This window comes from Oryctolagus cuniculus, chromosome 3, assembly GCF_964237555.1.
Source record: "Oryctolagus cuniculus chromosome 3, mOryCun1.1, whole genome shotgun sequence".
Lineage (NCBI taxonomy): Eukaryota > Metazoa > Chordata > Mammalia > Lagomorpha > Leporidae > Oryctolagus > Oryctolagus cuniculus.
This window is the reverse complement of record NC_091434.1, coordinates 20,771,230-20,798,673: the sequence shown is the minus strand read 5'-3', so window position 1 is coordinate 20,798,673 and position 27,444 is coordinate 20,771,230. Positions and strand designations below refer to the sequence as shown.

General features: G+C 58.6%; 4 protein-coding genes across 20 annotated transcripts in view; 2 read left to right on the top strand and 2 right to left on the bottom strand.

The window, feature by feature from the left end:
- The window catches only part of PLCD4 (phospholipase C delta 4), a 28,205-nt gene extending 26,910 nt beyond the window's left edge, over window positions 1-1,295 (top strand). For 2 of the 7 annotated variants that reach the window (XM_070070196.1, XM_070070195.1), the window contains 3 exons: window positions 200-349; window positions 454-548; window positions 794-1,295. In XM_070070196.1, coding sequence (XP_069926297.1) covers window positions 200-349; window positions 454-548; window positions 794-1,168 — 620 coding nt within the window. In that variant the 3' untranslated portion in view covers window positions 1,169-1,295. Of the gene's footprint in view, window positions 1-199; window positions 350-403; window positions 549-793 lie in introns of all 7 variants that reach the window. The other 5 variants (XM_070070200.1, XM_070070199.1, XM_070070198.1 and 2 more) reach the window with 3 other exon arrangements.
- A 265-nt stretch (window positions 1,296-1,560) lies between these two features.
- On the bottom strand, window positions 1,561-21,044 carry ZNF142 (zinc finger protein 142). Of its 7 annotated transcripts, none has more exons than XM_017343125.3 (11): window positions 20,905-21,044; window positions 20,505-20,659; window positions 20,172-20,421; window positions 17,605-17,918; window positions 14,991-15,590; window positions 13,220-13,387; window positions 11,775-12,596; window positions 8,377-8,554; window positions 4,896-7,770; window positions 3,220-3,325; window positions 1,561-2,402 (listed from the first exon to the last, which is right to left on the bottom strand). In XM_017343125.3, the coding sequence occupies exons 4-11, from the start codon at window positions 17,882-17,884 to the stop codon at window positions 1,933-1,935; spliced, it is 5,499 nt and encodes a 1,832-aa protein (XP_017198614.1). In that variant the 5' UTR covers window positions 17,885-17,918; window positions 20,172-20,421; window positions 20,505-20,659; window positions 20,905-21,044; the 3' UTR covers window positions 1,561-1,932. The 7 variants fall into 7 exon arrangements, with proteins under 7 accessions (XP_017198614.1, XP_017198613.1, XP_002712523.1 ...); XM_017343124.3 differs by having other exon boundaries at window positions 20,276-20,421; XM_002712477.5 differs by lacking the exons at window positions 20,505-20,659; window positions 20,905-21,044 and adding an exon at window positions 19,214-19,303 and having other exon boundaries at window positions 20,276-20,411.
- Window positions 21,045-21,145: 101 nt separating this feature from the next.
- Window positions 21,146-24,857, top strand: BCS1L (BCS1 homolog, ubiquinol-cytochrome c reductase complex chaperone). Of its 4 annotated transcripts, none has more exons than XM_008259154.3 (8): window positions 21,146-21,274; window positions 22,515-22,883; window positions 22,968-23,107; window positions 23,310-23,504; window positions 23,678-23,741; window positions 23,966-24,135; window positions 24,328-24,445; window positions 24,550-24,857. In XM_008259154.3, the coding sequence occupies exons 2-8, from the start codon at window positions 22,564-22,566 to the stop codon at window positions 24,797-24,799; spliced, it is 1,257 nt and encodes a 418-aa protein (XP_008257376.1). In that variant the 5' UTR covers window positions 21,146-21,274; window positions 22,515-22,563; the 3' UTR covers window positions 24,800-24,857. The 4 variants fall into 4 exon arrangements, with proteins under 4 accessions (XP_008257376.1, XP_002712525.1, XP_008257377.1 ...); XM_002712479.5 differs by having other exon boundaries at window positions 21,181-21,331; XM_008259155.4 differs by having other exon boundaries at window positions 21,199-21,582.
- A 317-nt stretch (window positions 24,858-25,174) lies between these two features.
- RNF25 (ring finger protein 25) overlaps window positions 25,175-27,444 on the bottom strand; it is a 6,751-nt gene continuing 4,481 nt past the window's right edge. Inside the window, exons 6-10 of one of the 2 annotated variants that reach the window (XM_070070203.1) lie at window positions 26,951-27,040; window positions 26,714-26,851; window positions 26,351-26,443; window positions 25,964-26,098; window positions 25,175-25,830 (exon numbers count right to left, since the gene is read on the bottom strand). In XM_070070203.1, the coding sequence (XP_069926304.1) occupies window positions 25,255-25,830; window positions 25,964-26,098; window positions 26,351-26,443; window positions 26,714-26,851; window positions 26,951-27,040 (1,032 nt within the window). In that variant the 3' untranslated portion in view covers window positions 25,175-25,254. The remainder of the gene's footprint in view (window positions 25,831-25,963; window positions 26,099-26,350; window positions 26,444-26,713; window positions 26,852-26,950; window positions 27,041-27,444) is intronic. The other variant, XM_002712481.5, reaches the window with a different exon arrangement.

Genomic DNA, 27,444 nt, shown 5'->3' with positions numbered 1-27,444 from the left:
CTAGGCAGTGGGGAACCAGACAAAGCATCGGGCTTCCCGCTCTGACTCAGAACACAGCTCGCCTCTTCTAAGCCTCAGCTGTTTCACCCATAAAATCCCAACTGCTATCTGGCTTAACTGAAAGTACAGGGGAAGCAGCCCACGGGGCCTGAGGCAGTCAGTCACGTCGGTCACACACTGCCTCCCACCCCCACGGCAGGTTTCAATCCTTACTGGGGGCAGACGCTGTGCTTCCGGGTCCTGGTGCCTGAACTCGCCATGGTGCGTTTTGTGGTCAAGGATTACAACTGGAAATCCCGACACGACTTCATTGGTCAGTACACCCTGCCCTGGACCTGCATGCAGCAAGGTGAGCCAGCCCTGCAGCCCCGGCCAGGACCCCCCTCTGCCTGCCTTCTTAAAGCCGTCCTCCTGGCCCTCCCCAGGCTACCGCCACATACACCTGCTCTCCAGGGACGGCACCAGCCTCCACCCAGCGTCCATCTTCGTCTACATCTGCATCCTGGAAGGCGTGGAATCCTGAGCGGGACACGTCATGGCCAGAGTGGGTACGCGCCCTTTAGGTGGTGACAGAACGCTGCACGATGCTCCAGAGAGCAATGGAGGGGCGCACACCCAGCTCTGGATCGTGCACTCCAGGCGCAACATGACCTCGCCCTTCCTAACAAGCACGTCCAGGACGCGATGTTTCACCTCTTGCCTCTCCATCTCCTTGCTTTAAGCCTTTGGCGTCTTTCCCGCCCTTTCCCTTTGTGTGCTCTCTCCTGGAGTCCCCTCCTTCCTCTTGCTGTAGGCGCACTCCCAGACCCGGATCCATGACGAATCTCTGGTGCAAAGGCAGATTGCAAGTAGAAAGCCAGGGAGGGGCCTGCGGCAGAGAGACCTGAAGACGCACTACCCGCTCCAGCCGACTTGCTCACAGCTCAGCGTCAAAGGCAAGACAGATCAAGGCTGCAGTCTCCCCGAGCAGCCTGGAGGGGACTTCACCCCAGGGCTGTACCGTGACTCTCAGGAGTCCCCGCTGGACTGCTCCCCCTTAGCTCCACTGGTATTAATAAGAGCTTCTCTCTCCAGTTTGGCTCTGAGTATAGTCTGTCTTCGTTGGGTAAGACGGGTTGGGAGATCCTCTTTAATTTTCCCAGTGTGTCCCCGTTTAGAAGGCCAATGACACAGTGAGGTACTACAGAATTGCAGCCTGAGGCACGCACACAATTCAGAACTGGACATTTCCTGCCATGATCATCTGCCACTCCAGCACCCTGGGGCTTCCACTGTGAACCTGCCATGGACGATGCCGAGTTACAGCGGCTCCCAGGAGGCTCTGTGGCTGCCCATCCTCCCTCTACAGCAGACAAAGGGGCCTGCGAGCAGGGAGCAAGGCAAGAGCAGGGCCGGGCTCAAGGACCGGGAGCAGCAGACCTGGGTGTGTTAGAGGGCCGTCACTGAGGGAATATGGACAGGGACAAAGGAGAGCAGGGGTCTGAGCCGGGGGCACCGACCAACATGGCAGCCTGGGAAGGCTGAGACCCGGATTCAGACGCGTCTAAGAGCCAGCACGGATTCGCTGCTTCACATGCTTTATAGAGCACCGGGCACAACCGTACATGCGGGTGGGTACAGCGGTTTTGCAACGCTGAAAGAAAACAGGAACTTGACACAGTAAGAAGGAAGAGGTGAGTGAATAAAACCAAGATCTCAGTCAGGGCCTTTGCTGGAGACGGCGAAGAAACTGGGAACTCACCGGCCCTCAACGAGAAGGCACTGTCGTGGCCGTGTCCCTCTCTCACACCGCTGTTCACTTCAGTGTCCCAGGAGGGCGACAGTCACCCCAGTGCCCCAGAGCCGTCCCCCCTGAGGCCGGGGGCGCCCCAGGCTGGTTCTGGCCTCAGCTCGCACATCTTGGAGCACAGCCACCTGGGAGGCAGGGAAGTCTCAGCCCTCGGGTCCCGTGGGCGGCGCGGCAGGAGCAGGAGGGGTGGGGTCCTCCAGCTTCACATCGTGCAGGTGCACCGTGGGGGTGGTGGGGTCCTTGCCCACACCCTGGCTGGGGTCCGCCTGGTCAGGGTGGTGCCTGCGCACGTGCTTGACCACCTGGAACTTCTGCTTGGCCTTGTAGCTGCAGAGGCGGCAGAAGAAGGGGTGGCGGTCGGTGTGGGTGAGGGCGTGATGGCGCAGGCCGGCAGCCCAGCGGAAGGCGCGGTGGCACACGTTGCACACGTAGGGTTTGGCCTCGCTGTGCTTGCGGAGGTGCGTGCGCAGCAGGAAGCGAGTCTTGAAGGCCTTGCCGCACTGCTCGCACATGAAGGCCCGGGCTTCGCGGTGCCGTGTCTCGCGGTGCACGCGGAGCGCGTCGGCCCGGTTGGTGCAGTATTCACACTCGGGACACCGGTATGGCTTTAGTCCTACAGGATGGATGACAAACCACCATTGGCGGGGGTGGAACCCGGGTCAGCAGGCCAGTAGGATATCCATGATACAAGGAGCAAGCTGACTAAGCGCATCTTTGGAACATTCCAGTCCCGTCTGGCATTTCACTGCCTTTCTCCCAACTCAGCCCCTTGAAAACATCAGCGCTCACAGCTGTACCTGTAACCAACTAGCTACCCTGACAGTAATGAATACTCAAGTACTGTAGGGTTTCCAAGTGGGAAACTCCGATCCTCTTTCAGTCATGGGATTCCCACGGGATTTGAGAATCTTCAAACACAGCCCTTTGTTCAACTCAAAAAGTGAAAGAAGATGCTTAAGAGCGAAGGGGTGGACTGAAAGCAGCAGTCCTCACAGAAGCAGAGCGAGCCGAAACGCATCTGATTTCTCTACATGGGGGACGGTGTGCAGTAACCGCGGCCAGAGACCCAGTCACCCTTGGCCGAGAACCCGTAGTCTGTGGACTGCATGCCCACGACACGGAGAGGGGAGTTCTGCTTCCTCCGCCTCACTCCTGACAGTTCCGTCCTGTCTGTGTAGCAGCCAGGGCTGGGGGCTCCCGGCGCGGGGCGCGGGACCTTGTACCGCAATCACCCGGCAGCTCTTGCAAAGCTCCCATTGCACAGGCTCAGTTCTGGCAAGTCTCTGGGGGCTGGGAAGCCACCTTGGTACACACTCCCCCAGCCTGCCCCCATGCCCGCGGGAAACGCAGCGCCAGCCTGACTGAGCAGGGACGGACACCGCTGCAGCGAGCTGGCTCTTCCCGGGAGCGGGAGCCGCTCGGGCGCTCACCTGTGTGCTTGGTCATGTGGTACTTGAGCTGGTTGACCCACTTGCACTTGTAGCCACACTCAGGGCACAGGTACTTCCGTTCCTCCTTGTGGATCCTCATGTGGTACTGCGAGAGGGAAGAGCAACAGGCAGAGAGACTTGGCGGTAACTCTGACCTGCTCCTACCCTAGCCACGGTTCCCGCACCACCCAGGTCTTCCCGTCTGCCACCTGGATAGCAGCCCAACCCAGCTGACCTCACTGACTAGTTCAGCTGTGCCACTTACTGTGTACGTGGACCACACAGCACCTAATTCTCCACCCACTGATCTGTAAAATGGGGAATGGAAGAGTACATGCATCTGGGGGCCTAGGTTAAGCCTTCACGTGGGACACCAGCATCCCCTATCAGAGTGCTGGTTCAAGTCCCGGCTGCTCTGCTTCTGATCCAGCTCCCTGCTAATGTGCCTGGGAAGGCAGCAGATGGTCCAGGTGCTTGGGACTCTGCCACTCACGTGGGAGACCCAGACAGACTTCCTGGTCCCTGCTTTAGCCTGGCCCAGTCCTGGCTGGTGTGGCCACCTAGGGGAGAGACCAGTGGATGGGAGATACCTGTCTGTCTCTCTCTCTCTGTCACACTGCCTTGCAAATGAATAAATCTTTTTTTTTTAAAGTAACCTTATCTCATTTTTTTAATTAATTAATTAATTAATTAATTTTGACAGGCAGAATGGACAGTGAGAGAGAGAGACAGAGAGAAAGGTCTTCCTATGCCGTTGGTTCACCCTCCAATGGCCACCGCGGCTGGCGCGCTGCGGCCGGCGCACCGCGCTGATCCGATGGCAGGAGCCAGGTACTTCTGGTCTCCCATGGGGTGCAGGGCCCAAGTACTTGGGCCATCCTCCACTGCACTCCCTGACCACAGCAGAGAGCTGGCCTGGAAGAGGGGCAACCGGGACAGAATCCGGTGCCCCGACCGGGACTAGAACCCGGTGTGCCGGCGCCGCAAGGCGGAGGATTAGCCTAGTAAGCCGCGGCGCCGGCTCACCTTATCTCATTTTTGAAAGGATCAAAATTATGATGCCAGGCACATAGAGCTAAATAAATGTTAGCTGTTAGTATCCAGATTATTCCCAACCTATTATAAACTTTTTTGTGTGTGACAGATTTATTTATTGGAAAGTCAGTACTACAGAGAGAAGGAGAGACAGAGAGGTCTTTATCCACTAGTTTACTTCCCAGATGTCCTCAACAGCCAGTGCTGGGCCAGGCCAAAGCCAAGACTCAGGAGCTTCTTCTGGGTTTCCCATGTGGGTGGCAGGGGACCAAACACTTGAGCCATCTTCTGCTGCTTTTCCCAGGCCACTAGCAGGGAACTGGACGGGAAGCAGAGCAGCTGGGACATGAACCAGGGCCCATAAGAGATGCTGGTGTCACAGGCGGTGGCCTTACTTGCTGTGCCACAACGCCAGACCCGATTATAAACCCGATCACATGGCAAGCACAGCCGTGGGATTTTATCCCCACAACAACCCTATGAAGCTGGAATACTCTCCCGTTTGTACGGATGAGGTAGCTCAGCCTTGGAGAAGTCAGGAACTTGCCCAAAGCTACAGAGCTAGTACTTGGAAGAGTCAGGACGAGAGAAGCCAGGCGGCTCGACTCCAGCACCTGCACCCCCACAGCCCCTGCCCTTACCTTGAGGCGGGAGGGGTCGGCACAGGCATAGGAGCAGAGGTGACAGTGGTAAGGCTTCTCCCCGGTGTGGATGCGGCTGTGCCAGGTGATCTTCTGCCGGTTCTTGGTGCTGTAAGCGCAGTCGGTGCACTTGTAGAGCCGCGTGCCCCCGTGCCCTTTCATGTGGTGATCTAGCACCAGCTGATGGCGGCACGCAAAGTCACAGAAGGGACAGCGCAGAGGGGGCTGGCCGCCGTCCCCAGCCGCCTCCGCGGCCGCCTCGTGCTGCTCCAGGTAGTGCTTTACCAGGCCCACCCGCTCCCGGGCGGCGAAGTCACAGAGCTGGCAGCGGTGGCTGAAGTGCTGCTGCCTCCGGTGCTCGTCCAGGGCGGGCCGGCTGGGGAAGGCTTCCTGGCAGGCCCCGCACTGCAGCCGCGGGTGCTGCTTCCGGGTGTGTCCCCGCAGGCTGGCGGGGCTGGGGCACAGCAGCCCGCAGCGGGGGCAGTGCAGGGGCCCTTCGGTGGCCTCTGCGGGAGAGCCCGGGGCGGGGTGGGTGGGCTCCGGGTGCCGGCGCAGGGCGTGCTGCTTCAGTGCGGTCTCGGAGCTGAACTGGGCCTCGCACTGGGAGCAGGCAAAGGCTGGGGTGCCCTGGTGGCAGCTGTTGACGTGGCGAGTGATGTCGTGGCGAAGGTAGCCGCTGTAGTCGCAGAGTGGGCAGAAGTGGGTGGGCGTCTTGTCGTGTACCCTGAGCCGGTGCAGGCGCAGTTTGGAGTTGGTGCCGAACGTCTGGGGGCAGGAGCTGCAGGGGATGCGGCCGACCCCTGTGTGCCGGGACTGGTGGGCCTCCAGGCGGTAGCGCCGGGTGGTGGAAAAGTCGCAGAACGGGCACTGGTGCGGCTTCACGCCCTCGTGCTTGAGCCGCCGGTGCTGCTGCAGGCAGCGGCTCTGCTTGCAGGTGAAGCCGCAGTCCCCGCACTGCAGGGGGGGCCGCGGGCCGCGCGCCGGGGCCGCCGTGGGGTGTTTCCGCTTCTGGTGGAGCCGCAGGGCACCAGCGGCGGCAGCCGTGAAGGGGCAGAGGCCACAGCGCAGCTCTCGGGATTCCCCGAGCGGGCAGCCCCGCGTCTGGTGAGTCCGCAGAGCCCGCTCCTGCCGGCAGCTGAAGGGACACGTGGGGCAGGAGAAGCGGGCCCCCTTCTGCTTCTGCGCCGCGGCTGTGTCTCCAGCCCCGGGGCCGGGCTCTGGAGCGCCGCCGGGCAGGGGAGCAGAGGCTGTGTGGCTCGAAGGCGACGGCACAGGCTGGGTCGGGGGCGGCCCTCGCTTTGCACCCCCACCTCGACCCCCACGGCAGCCTTCGGCCACGTGAGAGGTGATGGAGGAGAGCCGAGAGCACAGGAACGCGCAGGAGTTGCAGTGAAACTTGCCCTGCTCAAAGCGGAACTTCTCAGGGGCCTCCGGGGAGCAGGGCTTCCCCACGGCAGGGCCCGGCGCGCCGCACGCTGCGGCAGGAGCTGCCCGTGTCTCCTCCGGCTCCCCGGCCGCGTCAGGAGGGGCATCTTTGGGGAGCAGGAGCTCCACCTGTAAGGACGCGGGGCTGGGCCTCCCACCTCCCGCGTCCTCCGCGGCACACGTGCCCGGCAGCAGAGAACGCACAGGGCTGGCACGGTCTGATCCGGGCACGGCCTTGTTCTTCCGGAGCAGCACGGGGCACTTCTTGAGCAGGTGGGTGCTGAGGCCACGTTGCTGCTTGAAGCTGGCCCCACACTCGGGGCACAGCAGGGGCTCGCGGCGGCCCTGGCAGCCCGTCCTGGAGTGCAGACTCAGGGCCTTCTCGCGCCGGGTGACGAAGGGGCAGTGGGGGCAGCGGAAGGCCCGCCCCTCTCCCTGGATCACCACCATCTGCACGCGCCCCTCCAGCACCAAGGCCTCTGCTTGCTCTTTGTCCTGCCTCCGCAGGGCCTTGAGCAGCGACTCCGACTCAGGCAGCTGGGGCAAGGCCGCTGTCTCGGCGGGCAGGGTGGCCTTGAAGGTGTCTACCCAGCTATGAGGCACCTCCTCTGAGGACGGAGGAGTTCTTGGGGGCTCAGGGACTGACTTCTCCCCAACGGGCTCTTCTTCAGCACCTAAGCCAGAAGTCCCGACACCTTCAAAGCTGGGCAGCTCTGGCCCTCCCACGGCCAGCGGCCTGAACTCCACGGGGGCTGTTTCAGTCATCTCCTCCAGGGGTGGCACGGCCACGGGGTCCAGCTCTACTCCCAGGGCCTCCAGGTGCAGGGTGCAGCTGCCCTCGTCCACCTCTGCTGGGCTGGGGCTGCCCACCAGGTGGTCCTGATGGGGAGCCTCGTCCTGCCTCCTGGCGCTGAGCTCCTCATTTGTCTCTGGCAAAGGCTGGTCCAAGCTGGGGTCTGCCGAGGTGCCAGGTTCGTGGCCCGGCCCCTCCAGCTGGGCAGACGGCTGACTGGAGTGCTCTGCGTCTGGTGGCGGTGTCGGGCACTGCTTGGCCCCCTCTGGCTCTTGGCTGGCGTAGCGGAGCTGCCAGACCTGGTCCCCAGGCACGTAGCCGTGGGCTTTGCGCTTGTGGAAGAAGAGGGTGGTGTTGCTGAAGGTGCGGTAGTCACAGAGGGCGCAGCGGAACTCGCGCAGGTGCGTGTGCTTGCAGTTCTCGTGGCTCAGCAGCGCCTGCTTGTGGCGGCTCTGGTAGCTGCAGTAGCGGCAGGGGTAGAGCGGGGCCGGCGCGCCAGGGTGGTGCTGGGAAGCCATGTGCTTCTGCAGCTCGTACTTGCGCTTGCAGGCGAAGGCGCACACCTCACACATCAGGGACTTGCCCTGGTGCCGCAGCTTGTGGCTGCTCAGCTGATCGGCGCGGTGGCAGCGGTAGGAGCACTGGTCGCACTGGTACCTGGCAAGGAGGGCAAGAAGGGGCCACCGTCGCGGTGCAGCAGCCACAAGTGACAAGGCACACAGGCTGCCCGCGGCCAGGCTCTGCGCTCAGCACCGCACACGCCCCTCCAATTCAGCCACTGCCCCAAGAAACGGGTACCGACCTCACAAGCGAGGAGACTAAGGCGGAGTCGGTGACGGGACGTGAGGGCCTGTGTTCTAACCCCTGCTCTACGCGGCTTCCCAAAGGAGAGCAGTCATGAGTCAGCTTGCCCCACGTGGACGTCTGAGGCACCGACAGGGCTCCAGGCCTACGTCCCACTCCTACCGAGGCCTCAGGCCAGAGAAAAGTCTCCACCAGCTGTGTGTACGGCTGGAGAACCTGCCCGATTCGGCAGGGCCAGGTCTGAGGACCTAAGTGTGCAGCCTCTCCACTTTCCTGCGACCGGAATCGGAGCACTCAAGTGACAGTCCCTTCCCTGGGCCCAGGTACAGAGGCGGCCCAGGCAGTGGGGCCGAGAAGGGGAGGCCTGGAGAAGGCAGCGGGGCCAGCCGCTGGCTCCAGGAGGGTGCCGGCTCGGCACAGGGTCCCTAGGCTGGGGAGGGAGCGCGGGTGTGGCCGTACCTGAGGTCCCCTGCGTGTTTGCGCATGTGCACGCTGAGGTAGTGCTTCCACTTGGTGACGTAGCCACATTCGGTGCACATGTAGTCCTTGGTGTTGGAGTGGGTCAGCATGTGCTTGGACAGGTAGCTCACGTCGCGGCAGGTGAAGTCACAGAGCTCGCACTTGTGAGGTTTCTCGCCTTGGATGGGGTGGGGACGAGAGGGCAGAGAAGCCAGGTCAGACAGACGAGCTGCGTGGCCAGCAAGCCCACCCTGGTGCGGGCAGGAGCACGAGCTGCCTGGGATCGCTGAGGGGCTGAGTGCTTGACCTGTCCAGGCCACCTCGCTGCCCTCTCACACAGCCGCTCCCCCGGGAGAGGGGCAGAGAGCAGAGGCGGAGCTTTTCCAAACCAGCCCTTAAGTCCACCCTCGCTCTGCTGTTCAGCCTGTTGGCACTTAGAGCCACCGCTCCCCCTGCCACAATTCCTTCTGGTTTTCTGTTAGGCAACAGAACATACTGCTTAAGAACTCTGATGGGGGGAGGGGGCAGTGTTGTACAGCGGGTTAAGTCTCTGCTTGTGAGTCCGAGTGCCAGTTTGAGTCCTGGGCATTCTGCTTCCAATCTAGCCTCTAAATCACGACCTGGGAAGGCAGTTCATGGTGGCCCAAGTCACCACCACCAGCCATCCATGTGGGAGACCAGGATGGAGCTCTGGGCTCCTGGCCTAGCCCTGGCTGTTATAGCCGTTTACAGAGTGAACCAGCAGGTACAAGATCCCCCTCTCCCCCTCTCTGTCACTCTGCTTTTCAAATGAATGAATGAATCTTAAAAAACAAACCCAGGGCCAGCGCCGTGGCTCAATAGGCTAATCCTCCGCCTGCGGCGCCAGCACACCGGGTTCTAGTCCCGGTCGGGGCGCCGGAGTCTGTCCTGGTTGCCCCTCTTCCAGGCCAGCTCTCTGCTGTGGCCAGGGAGTGCAGTGGAGGATGGCCCAAGTGCTTGGGCCCTGCACCCGCATGGGAGACCAGGAGAAGCTCCTGGCTTCGGATCAGCGCGATGCGCTGGCCGCAGCGCGCTGGCTGCGGCAGCCATCGGAAGGGTGAACCAACAGCCAAGGAAGACCTTTCTCTCTCTCTCTGTCCACTCTGCCTGTCAAAAAAAAAAAAAAAATAATAATAATAATAAAAATTAAAAAACAAACCCAAACCTCTGACTTGCGATTCTACTGTGCACAGCTAACACCGACACAAGTACAGCTCTCACTGTCCCAGCGGCGTTCTGAGCAGTTTAACATGCTTCCTGGGGCAGGCACTTTGGGCGGCAGTTAAGATGCCACTGAGACCCCCACACCCCATACTGGAGTGTCTGCTTCACGTCCTGGCCACGCTTCTGCTCTAGCTTCCTGTTAATTCACAACCTGGCCCAAGCAGTTGGTCCCCGCCACCCACACGGGAGACTGGGATTGAGTTCCAGGCCCCTGGCTTTGGTCTGGCGGAGCTGGTGCAGGCATTTGAGGAGCGAACCAGTGGGTACAAGACCTCTGTCTCTACCTCCACTAGAAAGAGAAAAAAAAAGCACCCTCTCATTACATCTTCATAATGTCTTTAAGGCATTATCATCCACCCCCCCACCTTTTTTTTTCCACTTTATTTACTTGAAAGGCAGAGAGGGGAGAGAGGGAGAGAGAAAGAAGTCTTCAGCTGGTTCACTCCCCAAATGGCCGCAACTGCCAGGACTGGGTCAGGCCAAAGCTAGGAGCCAGGACCTTCATCTATGTCTCAACGTGGATACAGGGGCCCAAGCACTTGGGCCATCTTTCGCTGCTTTTCCAGGCACATTAGCAGGGAGCTGGATCAGAAGTAGAACAGCCAGGACTTGAACTGGTGTCACAGGTGGTGGCTTTACCTGCTGCGCCACAATGGCGGCTTCTAGCTATGACTTTAATTTTCCAAAGCTTGTCTCTCTTCTCTTTCTGTCTTGCTTCCAAGATTGCTATTACAGATTAATGGGATAACAGATATGAAAGAGCTCAGTATACTGTTAAGCACCACACAGATGTATGGTTTTGTAAAAGGCCCTAGACACATGAGCATTTGTGACTAGAGTATGCACAGAATGAACACTGATGGGAACAACCATGGCTTTGTCTCAAGCTGCCTAAAGATCATCCTCCCACACCACAGTTTTGGAAGGAAATGTATTACGGTTCCGTCAGTCCCCTGATGGAGATCACAAAAGGGCTGGAACTGGAGCAGGAAGCCTCATCTGGCTATCACCTAAAGCATCAGTGTGTTGGTACCAATCAGAGTCTGAGTGTGGGGCAGATGTTTGGTGCAGGGTGTAATAATCCAATGGGGAAGCCTGCATCCCATATGGGAGTGTTTGGGTTCGAGTCCCAGCACCACTTCCAATCCCAGCTTCCTGCTAATGCACACCTTGGGAGGCAGCAGGTGAAATGGCTCAAGTAGCTGAGTCCCTGCAGGCCACACAAAAGACCTGAATGGAGTTCCAGTTTCCTGTTTGAGCCTGGTCTGGCCCTGGTTATGTGGGCACTTAGAGAGCGAACCTGTAGATACAAAAAAAATTCTCTGCCTCTCCCTGTTTCTCTGCCTTTCAAAACAAAAACAGTTAAATAACACTTTTTAAAAGAGGAGCCTGAGGGGCTGGTGCCATGGCTCACTTGGCTAGTGCTCCACCTGCGGCGCCAGCATCCCATATGGGCACCGGTTTCTAGTCCCGGTTGCTCCTCTTCCAGGCCAGCTCTCTGCTGTGGCCCGGGAGTGCAGTGGAGGATGGCCCAAGTGCTTGGGCCCCTGAGCCCACATGGGAAACCAGGAGGAAACACCTGGCTCCTGGCTTTGGATCAGCGCAGCGCGCCAGCCGTAGCAGCCATTTGGGGGGTGAACCAACAGAAGGAAGACCTTTCTCTCTGTCTAACTCTGCCTGTCAAGAAAAAAAAAAAAAAAAAAAAGAGGAGCCTGAGCTGAAATACTGACAGTGCCCAGGTCATTGCGGGTGACCCCATTTCAGTGTCAGGGATGCCCAAGCTAAGGAAAGCCATGGTGTGTCTTGCTGGCTCGGACCCCCTGCCCTCTCTCGCAATACACCCCAAAACTTGGAATTGCAAAAGGTTATCTGTTTTGACCCGGGTTCCTTCACTCCAGAAGGATGGACGCCGACCCGCCCAAGCCTGACGAGGGGTGAGGCACCGTGGCAGAACACTCAGTCTCAGCTCTGCCAGTTCACGAGTGAATGGCGCTCACCCCCAGCGCCTCTGTAAACTAGGAATCCCAAGGCAGGTGAGCCCAGGCACGCGAGGCCCTCCACGAGGTGCCTGACGCACAGGAAAAGCTCGGGCCTGCTACTGCCATCGCCTGGTTGTTACCGCGACACCGGTGCACGGACGGAAGCCACCTCACCGGTATGCAGCAGCATGTGTCGGATGAGGACCCGCTTGTGGGCGGTGGCAAAGCTGCACTCGGGGCACTGGTGGATCTTCTCGTGAGCGTGCATCTTGCCCACGTGGTCCTGGTAGGCGACGGGGTTGAAGGTGGCGAAGGGGCAGAAGGTGCAGCGCAGCTCCTCGCTGCCGGGGTGGCCCTGCTTCTTGTGCTTGCGGAACAGGTGCTTGTTGGAGCAGGCGAAGTCGCAGTGCGGGCAGTGGAAGGCGAAGTGGCTCTTGTGGTGGGCCTCCATGGCTTCGGCCGTGGCAAAGAGCAGGGGGCACGAGTGGTGGCGGCACTCCACAGCCCGCAGCCCGTGGCTCTCCTTCAGGTGCTTGACAAAGGCCTTGCGGTCGGGGGTCGTGTAGCCGCAGCCCTCCTGGAAGCAGCGGAGGGGCAGGGGCTCTGCGGCCGCGGCCGCGTGGCTCTTGAGGTGCTCCTTGAGGGCCTGGCTGAGGCGGAACTCCTCCCGGCACACGGGGCAGGCGTAGGTGTCCGAGTAGAAGTTGGAGATGTCCTCGTGCATGCTGGCCATGTGGCGGTTCAGTGCGTTCCTCTCCACGGCGCTGTAGTGGCAGAGCGGGCAGCGGTGGGCCTTCTCGCCCAGCTCCCGCAGCAGGTGGGTCTTGAGCTTGCTCTTGCTGGTGAAGAACTTCTGGCAGTTGGGGCACTGGAGGCTGGGGTCCGGGAAGTGGAGGTGCAGGTGTTCCACGAGATGGGTCCGCTTCTTGAAGCAGCGCTTGCACTCCGGGCACATGTGGGTCTTGAAGAGCGACTCGGTGCCAGCAGCCACGTTCCCTGAGGGGGTGTGGGGGGACAGAGCGCGCTCAGAGCAAGCACCCTCAACAGGCCAGGGGCTGCTCAGACGGCGGAAGAACCACAATCTGCCCAGACACAAACACTGTGTGGTCTTTCCACAAAAACCAAACATCAGGGTCTGGAACCCGTCGCCTCAAAAAGAAACGAAGTCACAAGCGCTGCGTGGACCTCCTGGTGGCCTGGTTGAGTGCTTTACCCAGCAGCCCACTGTGGCTGTGCCACTGCTTAGGGGTGGCTCATGAGAACAATCTGAACGGGGCGTTCTTGTCCTCCCGACCCTTGTCCCACGGGGAGGCATTAGGGTTAGTGAGGCCAGTCGAAGAGTCCCAAAAGGAGAAGGCAGAAAGGCAGGCAGAGCACCCACTTTCAAACACCGGCTCACTGGGCTCTAACCACAAAGCAGCCCACGAGAGCAACCTCTGCTCACCCCCAGCCTGCGCCACGGAGCCTTTACCTGTCGATCGTTTTCTCACTAGACCTTGACTTGGGAGTCAAAGAGCAATGGAGAGGATTTGAGGACCTGAACCAAACTCCCTGGCCGGCTCCCCTCCACCCGCTCCCCGCCACCAGCAGGAGCTTGGGCCCAAGCACAAAGTCATTACCTTCCACCTGCTGGGCCCCCTGAACTTTATCCAGGACTTTCGGGGAGTCCTTCTGGGTGCCGCTCTCCTCCTCCTCCTCCGCGTCCTCCTCTCCGGCCGACTCCTGCCCAGGCAAGGCCGCACCTGTTTCCTCCGAAGGCCCTCCCTGTCCTGGAGGCCGCTTGGGAGCTGGAGACCCATACATTCAATGAGGTTTACAGGAACCAAGGACTGCACTGAATGCACTTCTCTGCTTACTGGCTGGAAGACTAAGTCTCCTCCCCTTTTAACACAAGGAATCTTGGTCCTAAGTAAATAAATGTATTCCCACTCGTGATGAGAATAGGAAAACTAGGAGCTAAGCTATCAGCAATGCTCTAGTCTAAAGCAAATCAAACCTCAGATTCCTGGAAGGAAAGAGCTTTGAGGTTTGGGGGGCTGGAGCTGAGACCAGAGAAGGGCCAGACTGAACTTCCTAGGCAGGTGCTGAAGGCAGTGGCACAGTGTAGGGGAATTCCAAAGTGAATTTCCAAAGTGTTGAGAAGCCCAACTCAGCAATTCAGGGTCACACCTTGACCTTCTGATTTATTCCTTCTGACCAAGGGATCTTAGCAAGCCCGGTTCCATCAGGATCCTGGCTCTCCTGGACCACTTTCTGTTTCCTCCTGTTCTACACCCTTCCCTCGCTCCATTCCCTCCCTCTTTCACTATCCATCTGCCCATCTTTCCTCCGACCAAGGAGTAAGAATCAGTGAGACACCAGTTCCCAAGAAGGTTTCTTTTCATTCTTATTCCCCAAATGGCCACAATAGCCAGAGCTGGGCTGATCTGAAGCCAGGAGCCAGAAGCTTCTTCCTGGTCTCGCACATGGGTGCAGAGATCCAAGGACTTGGGCCACCTTCTATTGCTTTCCTAGGCCACAGCAGGGAGCTGGGTTAGAAGTGGAGCAGCCGGGACTTGAACCAGCACCCATAAGGGATGCTGGCACTGCAGGCGGCAGCTTTATCTGCTATACCACAGTGCTGGCCCTTGGAAGGTTTCTTTTTAAAACAGACCCAACTTCTCTGCTCAGTCCCCCAGTCCCACTGGTTCTAAAAGGGAATCAACAGGCATTCTACCATTGGCCATGGCTACGCATGGGCATTTCTGCTTTTGTTCTCAGAAAGTTCTGAAATTAATCAGGAGCGCCAGCATCCCATTAGGGTGCTGGTTGGAGACCCAGCTGCTCAACTTTCGATCCAGCTCCCTGCTAATGCACCTGGGAAAGCAGTAGAAGGTGGTTCAAGTGCTTGAGCCCTGCACCCAGGAGGGAGACTGGAAGAGGCTCCTGGCTCCTGACCGGCCCTGTGCAGGCCACTGTAGCCATATGGGGAGCTCTTCCTTCCAGAGGATGGGAGATTTCTCTGTGTCCCTCTGTCTTTCCCTCTCCCTATAACTCTGCCTTTCAAATAAAAAAATAAATCTTAAAAAAAAAATTCAGAAGGTCAAGTTCAGCTCCTTGACCTCAGCTGTGAGCTTTCAGTTCTCTTTAAAAAAAAGCATCAGTGGGAAATATTGATGAAATAACTTCAGGCCACATGCAGCCTCAGGCAGATTTCACTGATTGTCACAAAGACGTCCTCTGTCCCACATACTCTGAGCAGATCCAGGTTCCTGGATGCCTTCCCGTGCCACCCAGTGGCTCCGTCCTCCTGAGCCACTATCTTAGACTCCACAGCGCTGGAAACAAACCCCTCTCCTCTAAGGGCGACCCTGACTCCACCCCAGGGTGGGCTGTGGGGCGGCCTCCTACCTGACAGCAGCTCCTGGGCTGGAAGGCCCTGAACGGTGGGACGCTCTCCCTGCGGCCCGGGCCCGTGGCTCCGCTGATGCTGCCGGAAGAGCTTCACGTTGGAGCCCATGAAGTCGCAGCGGCTGCAGTGGAAAGGGTAATGGGCCTGCCGGTGCAGCTCCATGCCCTGCCGGCTCCCGAAAAGCAGGGCGCAGCCCCGGAAAGAGCAGGCCACAGGAACTGCTCCATGGGTCTGCCGCAGGTGGTGCTGCAGACCCTTGCGATCTTCAGCGGAGAACACGCAGCCAGGCTCTGGGCAGGAGAAGGTGTCGGGAGTGGCCCGGTGAATCTTGAAGTGGCTCTTCAGGGTCTGGGGTTGAGCAAACTCCTGTTTACACACAGGGCATGGCAGGGAGCTATCTGGTGGGCTTTGGCCCTGCAGAGGCCTAGGGAGGGTGAGGTTGCGGGGGGGCAGCTCTACAGAGCACGGGGGGCTAGCGAGGCCCTGCACGGGCTGTATGTGGGTCTCAGGGCACTGGTGCAGGGCCAGCAGAGTAGGCTCTGCAAAGCTCTGTTCACAGCGCTCACAGAAGTACACCTCCACCACCTTTACCAGGACACCTGCAGGCAGAGGACCGACAGAGAAAGGCACAGAATCAGCTGGAACGAGGCCCACGGTTACTGCAGAAATGTGGGGGGGTCTTCTTACTGCTGGGGCGCAGACGGACTGAAGTCTGGCTCCGCACCTGGAGGCCCGGCATCTAGCACAGCCCTTGGCACAAGACAGGTGCTTAAAGCGACTTGTTGAATGAATGAAAAAAAAACTCATCAAACGTGGGAAGCATTAAGAAAAGGCAATATAGTCTGCTCAGCTGAAAAATCTGAAACCCCCAGAAGATCAAAATGACAAACTAGGGAGAGTGTCTGCACTACAGATAACAAAGTGTTAACTTTCAAATTCTGTCAAGAGCTTTGCCAAGGCATAGGAAGAGCCACATGACCGCCACGACAACTGCTGGCAGGATCCTGACAAAGGCAGGCTTAGGAAAAGCCCCCATGCGGCCCCCAGCAGCCCAGTGAGAAGGGGGACTGGGATTCCCCTCTGGCCATGCTTCTCAATGGCAGGGCCGGGACTCGAGGCCAGGCCTGTCCTCCATGTACTCTGCTCATCCTTTTTCTCTTTGCTTGGAAAAAGTTCAACACAGCCCTTCAGAGGACACCGAGGTTCACAGAGCACAGAACTGCTCGCCCTCACACAGCACGGTCGGCCGCGGCTGTCAGGCCTTGTGCTGCTACTGCTCTGCCAGTTGCCCCCGCCCTCCTCCCCCACCACAGTTAGACATCAGTGGTTTTTTTTTTTTTTTATCTATGAGTACAGTACATCTACTTTTATCGGTCCAGCTCATGGTATTTCAGAGCGTGGATAAATCTAAATTGAAGTCCTGCCCTCACTCATGGACATTTGGGATGTTCCCAGCTATTACAAACAAACCATTACAATTCCTCACCCCTACTCGCACGCGCTTGTGTGCGTCTCTGTCAGACACACTCTGAACAGAATTCCCGCGTCAGAGCATGCGCGCTGTGCAACTGGCTGGCCATGCAGCGAAACGGACCTGCACGGCTGAACCAACTGACGTTCTCCACAGGCTCTGAGACAGTGTTTCCTCACACACTCACCAACACTAGGTATTTTCAACATATTTGTTAACTATTTTTTAAGTAGTCTTGCCAAAGTCGAGACACAGCAGTGGCACGAATGTGTCCATGAGCTCAAGCATCCTCCCGAGAGGCTACTCACTCATTTCCTCTGAATGAGCGACAGGTGAACGACCCCCCCACCCCCGCCCCCGCCCGGGTTTTCCTTTCAGCGCCTCTCCTCACAGGGAACTCTGGATGTTAGCGGTATTAACTCTGCCTTAGATACTAGGAATGTTTCTTCCCCCAGGCGCTTTTATTTTCCCCCGGTCCCACCCAGAAGTTTAGAAATAAGAGATGGTCAGATTAGCTCCCCTTGCCCAGAATTCTGCCAACAAACCACACTGCCAGGGGACAGCGTGGTGACAACCGCGGCTGGAAGAAGGCGGTCTAAAAAACAAGGAAGCTTCCTGAAAGTAAGAGCTTGTAGAGGTGGGAAGATCTTTCTTCTGGGTAACCACGATCACTCAACTCTTACTCCCAGAAACACGCCCTGGGTGAATGAAGCGCGCGATACACGCAGTGATGCCTGGGGAACACCAGGGCAGCCCTGGGAAGCCTTGCCGAGCCTGGGTGGCAGCGACAGCCGGGAACGTTTGCCCGATTCCTGGCTGCAGGGCTGAGATGAAGGAAAGACTTCCTGAGGAAGGCAGAGTAAGGACAGGCCAGGACCGGGCAGGTGTCACGAAGGTCTTCCCCTCGCGATCGCCACGGAGCAGACGGGAAGGAAGCCCTGCAGGGAGAGTCTGCCACGAGTTCGCTGCGGGGCTCTGCGCCACCGTGGCAGCCTTCCATCAACGCCAAATTACGACATTGCAGGGTATAAAAATAGGAGGCTCCCTGGTGTTCTCGCCCTATTTATGCCGGAGGATCAGAAACAGCACAGGCAAAACCTCAGGGCTGCTCGCGCCACTGGCCTGCCAGCAAGCATTTGTACCTGGGGTCTCTCCGGCAGCACCCGGGGACAGGGTTCCAGCTACGGTCTCCACAATGATCTCCATGTTCGCCGGGCTCTCCTCAGTCGCCGTGGCCTCCACCAGCAGACAGTCCGGGTCGGCAGGCAAAGGTGCAGGGTCCCCGGGAGGGCAGGGGCTCTGGACGGGCCCCATGATTCCATGGTCAGGAAGAGGAGGGGGGATCAGCAACAGCTCGGGGCACAGTCCATCCATCTCCCCAGCGCTGCTGGCTGGCTGCGAGTCCAACACAGGGTCAGTCATCACCACCAGTGTGCGTGCTGTGGCTTCTTAAGTGCTGACAAGCCAACGAGAAAAAGAAAAGAAAAACACACAGCTACAACTCACTTTCTCCCAGGTGCTGTGAGTATACAGCACGGTGCCCAGCTACCGGGCAGCTCCTTGCAAGGGAGTATGGCCCACTCTATCAGCCAAAACAGGGTCCTGTCTTTTTATGGCAACATTTAGAAAAGTATAAAAATGGTAATAGAGAGGCCTTCATTGTAGCACAGCGGGTTAAAGCCCTGGCCTGAAGTGCCAGCATCCCATATGGGCACCGTTTGCGTTCCGGTTACTCTACTTCCGATCCAGCTCTCTGCTATGACCTGGAAAAGCAGTAGAAGATGGCCCAAGTCCTTGGGCTCCTGCATCTGCGTGGGAGACCTGGAAGAAGCTCTTGGCTCCTTGCTACAGATCAGCTCAGCTCTGGCTGTTGCGGTGATCTGGAGAGTGAACTAGCGGATGGAAAACCTCTCTCTCTGGCTCTACCTCTCTCTGTAACGCTGTCTTTCAAAGAAATAAAATCTTCTTTCGGGTAATAGGGTTAATATCAAGGAGAAATCCAATGAGTTTTGGCCATTACATTGAAGACTGCAGGTTATTTATATCTGAAGATTTATTTATTTGCAAGGCAGAGGGACAGAGGGAGACACAGAGATTTTCTACCCTCTGGTTCACTCTCCAAATACCTACAAGAGCCAAGATTGGGCCAGGCTGAAGCCAGGAAGCCAAGTACATGGCCCTTCACCTGCTGCCTCCCAGGCGCGTTAGCAGGAAGCTGGAGGGAAGCGGAGCTGCCAGGACTCAACAGGCACTCCACACAGGATGCAGAGGTCGCAAGCAGCAGCCAACACCTGCCCCTGCAGGTAATGCTTTCGCTAGCTAAATGGTCCTATCCAAGCTGGGTCTCAGTTTCTATTGTCAACAAAACTGCATGGGGCCAAAGCATCTCCAGGGTCCCTTTCTCTGACTCACTGCTCTCAGCATGGGCGTGGCCCTTCCTCCACTATCCAGCCCCCAGCCCCTGTGACCTTCCATGGCCGTTCCCACTGGGCCAGACGATGTGCCATTCTCTGCTGACCACATTCTCTTAAGCATCCACACCCCTTTACTTCTCTCTTGCTGTCATCTGGCCTTCCCTTTTCTTCTAACCAACACCCAACTACCCTTTCAGAAGCTGTGCAACAGGCAGGGGTTAACCTAGCAGTTAAGACGCGTGCATCCCATATCAGAGGGCCCAGCTCCAGCTTTCTGCTAATGCAGACCCAGAGAAATAGTGGGAATGGTTCAAGTAACTGGGTCCCTGGCACTCACATGGGAGACCTGGATTGTGTTTCCAGTTCCTGGCTCCAGCCTGTGTCCACTGCGGGCATTTGGGGAGTGAATCAGCAGGTGGGAGATCTCCTTCTCTCAAGGGAAAAATAAATTTCTTAAAAAAGCGGCATAAACGTCATTTCTACTATGAAGCCTCTGCACTCTAACTCTCTCCCAGAGTCCTACCGGCACTTTGGACAAGGCCTATTGGAAACTGTCCCAGTGGGGCTGGCATTGTGGTGCAGTGGCTAGATGCTGGCATCCCGTATCAGGGCTGGGCTTGCGTCCCGAATGCCTCCACTTCTGATCCAGCTCCCTGCTAATGCTAAGTCCCTGCCACACAAGTGGGCGCCCTGGACGGAGCTCCTGACTCCCGGCCTGGCCCAGCCCTGACCGTTGTGGCCATCTGGGGAGTGAACCAGCGGATGGGAGAGCTCCCTCTCTCTTTCTCTCTGTCTCTTCCTGTCACTTTGCCTTTCAAATCAATGCATCTAAAACAAAACAAACAAACAAGAAACAGCAAGAAACGGTGCCACACTGCAATGCTGGTTACTATCGTCTTTCTCTTCGATGTGGAGGTTCTGAGAAGTTCATGGACATTATCACGTCAACAAACACAAGACAGCAATCTATGCAGATCAGACAACTAAGGACTCTAGTGAAAAACCAGAGACACAGAGCTGCATGGGAGGAAAGCTAGTTACCTCGTACCAAAGCGATCAAACCAGTGGTTCCTCGCATAGCAAGCAACACATCTGGAGAAAGGTCAAACTCACCACCTGCCTATGGCCTATGGGAAATGAATGGCAACTAAATGGCACATTCTGTCTCGATGGCTAAAAGGAGTTTAACTGAATAATCAGCAGAGTTAGAATGACAGTGAACACCTCGCCAAGCTGTCACAGCAGCCAACCAGGTGAGAAGAAGCAAAAACAGAAGGAAACCAAGTGCCCACAACCTGGTATTTGCTATCCTCCGGAATCCTTCCACGCAAAACCCCGGATCGTGGGGATTCGGGAAGCAGAGCGCACCGCCGCGGCCACAGCTCCACCTGCTGAGTACCTTCGCTTCCTCCGGGGAGCCTTCCGGCGTGGCCGGCCCTACGGGAGTGGCCTCAGGTGGGGGCCCGAGGAGGATGCGGCGGCCTTCCGTCGCCGGCAGGCAGGGTGAGGTGGGAGACAGGTGCTGCTTAGCTTTGGGCAGGGGCACTGAGGAGGAGGAGAAAGGTCAAGTTAAGGCAGAGAGAAAGCGGCCAGGAGCCGGGTTCCCCCCTGCCTGGGCGCTGACTCACCGCGTGCCCGTGGACAGAGCCGGCTGCCTCGCTCGCGTCTCTGGGCCTCAGCTTTCCTATCTGTGAAATGGAGGCGACGACAGTGTCCACATCGTCGGGCGCGAGCTGGGTCACGGCAGCCGGCGGCCGCCCAAGGCGCTTCGTAACCTGCACGGCTTGGGAGGGAGCACCGCGTCGATTACGGTCCTAAGGCGAGGCAGCGGCTACCCGGGCGGGGTCCGGAGCCGTGACGCTGCCGAGGCGCCCGGGCGCCGCTCTTCGGCGTGCTTCTCCCAGCCTCTCCTCCCGAGGGGTCCCACCGCCCAGGCCCACGCTCACCCCTGGACCCCAGAAACTTTTGCCTCCGGCTCGCTCCACCCGCACGCCCTCTCTCTTCCCGCCCTGCAAGCCTCTCACTCACCTGCCGGCCTAGGGCCGGGGGGTGGGGGAGCCGCATCTCTATGGTCGGCGGCGGATGAGGCGGCCTCCCGGGGCGCCCTTTGTGCGACCGCCTCCGGCCCAGCTGCCTCTAGGACATTGGGGATATGGAGGCCACTCTTTCTTCCATTTGTCGGCCGGCGGGGTACTCTATGGTCCCCCCCGTCGTCGTCGTCCTCCAAACCCACAAGCCCAAGGCGTACCATCGAGAGTTGTGGGGCAGAGTGGCATGACCTTCTTGGTGGGTGTGGCGGGAAGTGGTTGAAAGAACCCGGGGGGGCGGGGCCAAGCAGCGCTTCCCTCAGGCACTGAGAGGTGAAACCATCGAGACGGAGGGCCAGAGAGTCATGGCGGTAAGGGGGCGGAGTGGAGAATTCTTCCACACCACGTTGCTGGAGGCGCGAGCCGAGGTGTGCTGGGGATTCTGGAAGGGACTTCTGAGCGTCTGGCAAGGACCGGGAGCGGGGAGAGCTTTGTCTGTGGCCTCGCATGCATGGGTGTTTGGGGCTTATGGCTTCCGCTCTGAGCCTCCATGGAGGTCACTACTGTCAGTACACCCATCCGTGCCTAGCGCTGAGCCAAGTTGCGCTCGAGGGGCAACAAGGCTGTGAGAGTTTGCACGTTTGTTGAATCGGCAGTATTAAGCGCTAAGCCATAAAAGGTAGGTGGGCGCTGTGTTGTGGATAGCCTTTGAATATAGGCTGAGGAGTTTTCCGGGTCAGGTCCGTTGGGAGTCAACCCTTGAAGGTACTGGTGTAGAGAGAGTGCTGGAATCGGAGCCGAAAGATCTGGACCCCTGTGTGGTGTAGCTGTTGGGTGATGCAGGAGGTGGCGACCCATTGAAATGCCATTTCAAGAATTCGTTCACTTTTCTTTAAAAGATTTATTTATTTGAAAGAGTTACACAGAGAGAGAAGGAGAAGCAGAGAGAGAGAAAGAGCGCTCTTCCATCCACTGGTTCACAATTGGCTGTAATAAATGGCCGGAGCTGTGCTGATCTGAAGCAAGGAGCTTCCTCTGGGTCTTTTGGTGCAGGGCCCAAGCATTTGGGCCATCTTTTACTGCTTTCCCAGGCCACAGCAGACAGCTGGATCGGAAGTGGAGCAGCCAGGACTCGAACCAGTGCCCATATGGGATGCTGGCACTGGAGGTGCCAGCCCTGAACTCGTTCAGTTTTAAAGGGGCAGGTTAGGTGGGAGGTAATAAAGGTTTAAATCGGGCATTAGGAACTGGGCACATAGGGAGATGGTATTTGGACTCCTGCTAGTGGACACAGGCCACTGGGTTGCTGACAGGTCAATGAAGACTCCTGCCAGCCGGGCCCTTTCTATCTCAGCTGGTCCTTGTGATCGCGAAAATTTCACCCATTCGTTACCCTACTGTGAAGCTGGTTCCTCTGGCGGGAAACTGAGGTATGGGCAGGCGAGTGGAAAGGGCTTGGAATCTCAGCGACAGAGAGACCTGAAACCCCCGGGTGGTGAGGACCCATCCTTCCTGCTCCTGCTGGAGGTGGGGGTGGGTGGGAGAAGGGACTCTCCTTGCCACGCTAACCTTGTGCTCTGTCCCCTCTTGTCCTCTGCTCTCCACCTCTAGGTTTTGACAACGCCGCAGGGCGCGTAAGGTTCAGTGCTGCCCTCCCAAGATGCCACTCTCAGACTTTATCGTGGCCCTGAAGGACAATCCCTACTTTGGGGCTGGCTTTGGGCTGGTGGGTGTGGGCACAGCCCTGGCCCTGGCCCGAAAGGGTGCCCAGCTGGGCCTGGTGGCGTTCCGGCGTCACTACATGATCACGCTGGAAGTCCCGGCTCGCGACAGGAGCTATGCCTGGCTGCTCAGCTGGCTCACCCGCCACAGTACCCGAACTCAGCACCTCAGCGTTGAGACGTCGTACCTTCAGCACGAGAGCGGCCGCATCTCCACCAAGTTCGAATTTGTCCCCAGCCCTGGGAACCACTTCATCTGGTAAGGTTTTGTGCTCTTGGAGGGCTCTGTCTTGCGAGGGAGCTGGCTTTGACCCCTTCCTTGCCTCTGACCGATCTTTTTCAGGTATCAGGGGAAATGGATCCGGGTAGAAAGAAGTCGGGAGATGCAAATGATAGATTTGCAGACGGGGACTCCCTGGGAATCCGTCACCTTCACAGCCCTGGGCACCGACCGCAAGGTTTTCTTCAACATCTTGGAGGAAGGTGTGAGATGGTACAGGTGACCTCTTCAGGGGACTGCAGGGATAGGGACACGTGACATTGGGAGGAGGCAGCTTGGAGGGAACAAGATTTGAGTCAGGGGCTCAGGGCACACACAGAAAGGAGCCATCTTGGCATAGCTCGACCTGACTGAACGGTCAGCAGTCGTGAAGGGAATGCCCACCTTTGGTCTCTCCACTCTCAGCCCGAGAGCTAGCCTTGCAGCAGGAGGAAGGGAAGACGGTGATGTACACAGCTGTGGGCTCCGAATGGCGCCCCTTTGGCTATCCACGCCGCCGCCGGCCCCTGAGTTCTGTGGTTCTACAACAAGGTCTGGCTGACCGAATCGTCAGAGATGTCCGGGAATTCATTGAGCACCCCCAGTGGTACACGGATAGAGGTGAGAAGCGGCTGGGGTCTTGGCTAGGCCGGTTCTAGCGGAGGAGAGGGGCTGGTCGCTTGCCAGATGGGGCGATGCGAGGCTCTGCTCTGATTCTCAGAGGTGAATGGGGAAAGCAGGTTTCTCCCCACAGCAGGGCTGGTAGGTCCTGACCTCTGGGGCTGTATCCCTAGGCATTCCCTACAGACGTGGCTACCTGCTTTATGGCCCTCCTGGTTGTGGAAAGAGCAGTTTTATGTGAGTAGTCAACATTCTCTTAACTCTGCAAAACTTAAGTCTTTATGGAACAGCTGGGCCAGAGGGTGGAAAGGGAAATGAACCTGGTGGCCAGAGAGCGTTAGGGTGGATGGTGGAAGAGTTAGGTCTCTGAGACACATCTCCCAGGGCTGTGCGAAGAGCAGCTGGGCCCAACGAGGAGTTCCAGGGTCGCCTACCTGCTCCTGTCCTGCCACCTTCCACAGCACAGCCCTGGCTGGGGAGCTGGAGCATAGCATCTGCCTGCTGAGTCTCACGGACCCCAGCCTCTCCGACGACCGGCTCAACCACCTGCTGAGCGTGGCCCCGCAGCAGAGCCTGGTGCTCCTGGAGGATGTGGACGCGGCCTTCCTCAGCCGGGACCTGGCCGCAGAGAGTGAGTGACGGGAGCTGGAGGCAGGGGGGTGGCCCTACGTGAGGTACAGGAGTAACCGAGGAACAGGAGGAGAAAGTAGGGACCCAGAGCACGCTGATGGAGGAAGCGTGTGCTAGCAACAGGGGCCCACGGGTGGTCAGGAAGTGAGTGGAGGGATGCTCATCCCTCGTGTTTCTCTCTTCCTTCCCCCAGACCCAGTCAAGTACCAAGGCCTAGGCCGCCTCACCTTTAGCGGACTTCTCAATGCCTTGGATGGCGTGGCTTCCACTGAGGCACGCATTGTGTTCATGACCACCAACCACGTTGACAGGTGAGGGGAGGGGGCACCACCCCGAGTGCCTCAGGAGGGTCGGGAAGGCGAGTTTTTTTTCCGATGCAGCAGCCTATGACTCTGCTTCCCCTGCCTCCTCCTAGACTGGACCCTGCCCTCATCCGCCCTGGACGAGTCGACCTGAAGGAGTACGTGGGCTACTGCTCACACTGGCAGCTGACCCAGATGTTCCAGAGGTTCTATCCAGGGCAAGCACCTTCCTTGGCCGAGACCTTTGCAGAACGTGTCCTTAAGGCTACAAACGAGATCAGCCCTGCCCAGGTACAAGGCTACTTCATGCTGCATAAAAACGATCCTACAGGGGCGATCCACAACACTGAGACCCTGAGGTGACTGAGAGGCGGTGTGCAGCTCTGCCCAGCCAGGACTCCAATAAACACGGCCCACACTCCCCTGGTCTCTGAGCTCCCTTGCTTCCTCCCTGGACTGTGCCTGCTAGAGCAGGGGCTGCGATCGCAGGGCCCGCAGGGTCAGGCCACCACGGAGACAGATGATGGGGACACGTGCCTCCACCTAAAGGCATCCAAACTAAGTACATGTGTGATGTGCGTACCTATGCAGTGAGTTACATGTCAGGGTGGTCTCTGCCCAAGTGTTGACATCTCGCTAGTGGGCAGAGAACAGACTTCGAGCCAAGTTGGGGGCCACCCTGCCACAGCCCAGTCTTGTTAGGAATTTACAAAGAGCCATACTCCACAGGCTAGGCACTGCTGAGCAAAGAAAGCCAAACAAGGCCAAGTCTCTTTATTGCCCCCCCCTCCCGTGCCCCCTGCCCCCACCCAGTAGCGCTAGGACCCATCCTCAGATTCCAGGCCCACAGGTTCCCGCCGAGTGCCAGCACAGTACGCTCCCTGGCCCCGAGGCAGGCGGGGGTACGAAGAGCCTGGTGTCCGACCTCTAGAGCGCTCCCAGCGGGCACAGTCCCGAGTCCTGCGGGACGGGGGCCCCTGCCAGCTGCCAGGCCCCTTCTCTTGGGGAGGACCTTCGACCCCTGGGCTGTGGGGCTCCGGCTTTAAATCCGTGGGTTCCTTGAGGGCTCCCTCAGGGAGTGGCAGTTCCTGGGCGTCTCTGGTCCCCTTGGGGGCTCGGCACTCCCCTCCCTTCAGGTGCTTCCGATTCGACTGTCGCCAGGGGCCCCGACTGGGCCGGGGGGTATCTAGCATAGCTTTTTGGGTCTCACCCAATCTCTGGTTCGGCCTGGCCCCGGAAATCTTTTCACACACGTGCTGGGTGGCCCCCGGCAGAGGACTTGGCAGGGTGGGCTGGGCAGCTGGTGAGGCAGACTGGTCTGCGGCAGGGGCCCCGGGGAGGTGCGGTCCTCTGGAGACCTCTCCAGTTGACTCTGGCTCCAAAGGGGCAGGAGGCTGGAGAGGGGGGAGGAGATGCAGGACTGCAGGCCCCCTCGGCCATCGCCACCCTCCATCAGCTGATGGCCGCCTGTGCTCTCGGCCACCGCTCACCCCAGGGCCGCGGCAGAGGGGGACAGCCTGCTCTCACCTGCTGAAGGCTGATGAAGTACCGGTTCCGCTCCGCCTCCAGGTCAATGATGCCCCCCCGCGCCTGCTGCCGCTGGTAGAGCCGCTTGAGCTCCTCTTGCTGCAGCAAGCTCTCCGCGCTGGGCTGGTACAGCTCCTGGAAGGACACAGGAGACTGGCAGGAGACAGCGGGCACAGGGCGGCGGACTCCCGCCCCTTCCTGTCTAACCGCCTCAGGACACCCGTGCCGGGTCTTGGTTTTGGCCCCCCAGAGGCAGGATCCCAGGAGGGCCTTGGGCAGCTCAAGCTCCATTCCAGGCACTGTGTGCACTTGAGGTGAGATGCCCTTCCCCCCCCCCGTCAGAGGACACCCTCACTCCCGGCTCAGAGTAGCAGGACATGCTCTCACCAGCGGCTGCTGGGGCTCAGGGGCTGCCTGCAGTGAAGCCAGATCGTACACAAGAGGCTCTCTGCACACGGGGCACTGCACACCGAGCGCCGTCTAAGAAAGAGGAGAAATCACAGGTCTGCTTCGTGGTCCAGAGCACAGGGCTGGCACAGAGCCGCAGCTGCCTATCGAGAGGCCTGGGCACCCCCTGCAACTGCATGTCATACGGATGTGGCTTTGGGGACAAAGAGAGGAGATTTCATTCACCTCAGGGGTCCCTGGGACCCTAGAAAGGGGAAGAGCCCCTGCAGTGGGGGGACAGGAAGGACTGGACATCCACAAGTGAGGATGTCAAGCGAGACAAGGGGGGGGGGTGACACCTACCTGCTTGGCTGCAGCATGCTGCCGCTCCTGCTCCTGGCCTTGCGCCTTCAGCTCTTGCTCCATGTGCTGGATGTAGCGAGCCAGGCAGTGGCAGTGGAAGTAGTGGTAACAGGCTGTTTTGGTAAAGGCCTCCTTCTCCTGGAGGGGGGAGGAACGGGGGGCACCGCATCAGTGCACTCTCACGTGCCCTCGTCTGCCGGGCCCCAAGAGATCCCAGGTCCCCACTGAGAAACGCACCTGGAAACCATAGAGACAGATGACACACTGGCCATGGGGGATGTTGTTATCTGTGAGGATTTCCTTGCCTTTCTGAGGGGAGAGAAGACACTGCTGAGACAGTGAGGTGTGGACTCGCACCGGGAGCCGGGCCTGTCCACCGCTGCAGGAGCCCTGGCTGGACTCGGCACCCACCGAGCCAGCTTGTTCCCTCATGTTCGTGCACTTCTGTCTTGGTGATGTTCCCTCGACTAGGAATCAGTCCTGTCCCATGTCCCAGCTCGTCCCCCCAGATTTCCCCTTCCTGGCTTTCAAAATCCAACTTAAAATTGTTTTCCCTCTCATGAAGTCACTTTTATTAAATCTTGGGGGTGAAAATAATAGACATTGGAGAGAGAAAATGTCCAGTTTAAACTCCTTTTCTGGGGTGGGGTCTTTCTTGATGAACCCCCTTTGGGCTCCAGTCCCCCATGGGGCGGTGACTTTGCTCTGGAGAATTTAAAAGGCATCAGGTT

Bases quoted from the DNA above. Each gene is read 5' to 3' on its own strand.
- BCS1L (XM_008259154.3), top strand. From the start codon at position 22,564: ATGCCACTCTCAGACTTTATCGTGGCCCTGAAGGACAATCCCTACTTT. The intron at 23,742-23,965 runs GTGAGTAGTCAA...CACCTTCCACAG, and splicing joins TGTGGAAAGAGCAGTTTTAT to CACAGCCCTGGCTGGGGAGC. The intron at 24,446-24,549 runs GTGAGGGGAGGG...GCCTCCTCCTAG, and splicing joins ACCACCAACCACGTTGACAG to ACTGGACCCTGCCCTCATCC.
- ZNF142 (XM_017343125.3), bottom strand. From the start codon at position 17,884: ATGACTGACCCTGTGTTGGACTCGCAGCCAGCCAGCAGCGCTGGGGAG. The intron at 8,555-11,774 runs GTGAGGTGGCTT...ACCCCATCCAAG, and splicing joins ACACATGCTGCTGCATACCG to GCGAGAAACCTCACAAGTGC. The intron at 7,771-8,376 runs GTACGGCCACAC...CCTCCTTGCCAG, and splicing joins AAACACGCAGGGGACCTCAG to GTACCAGTGCGACCAGTGCT.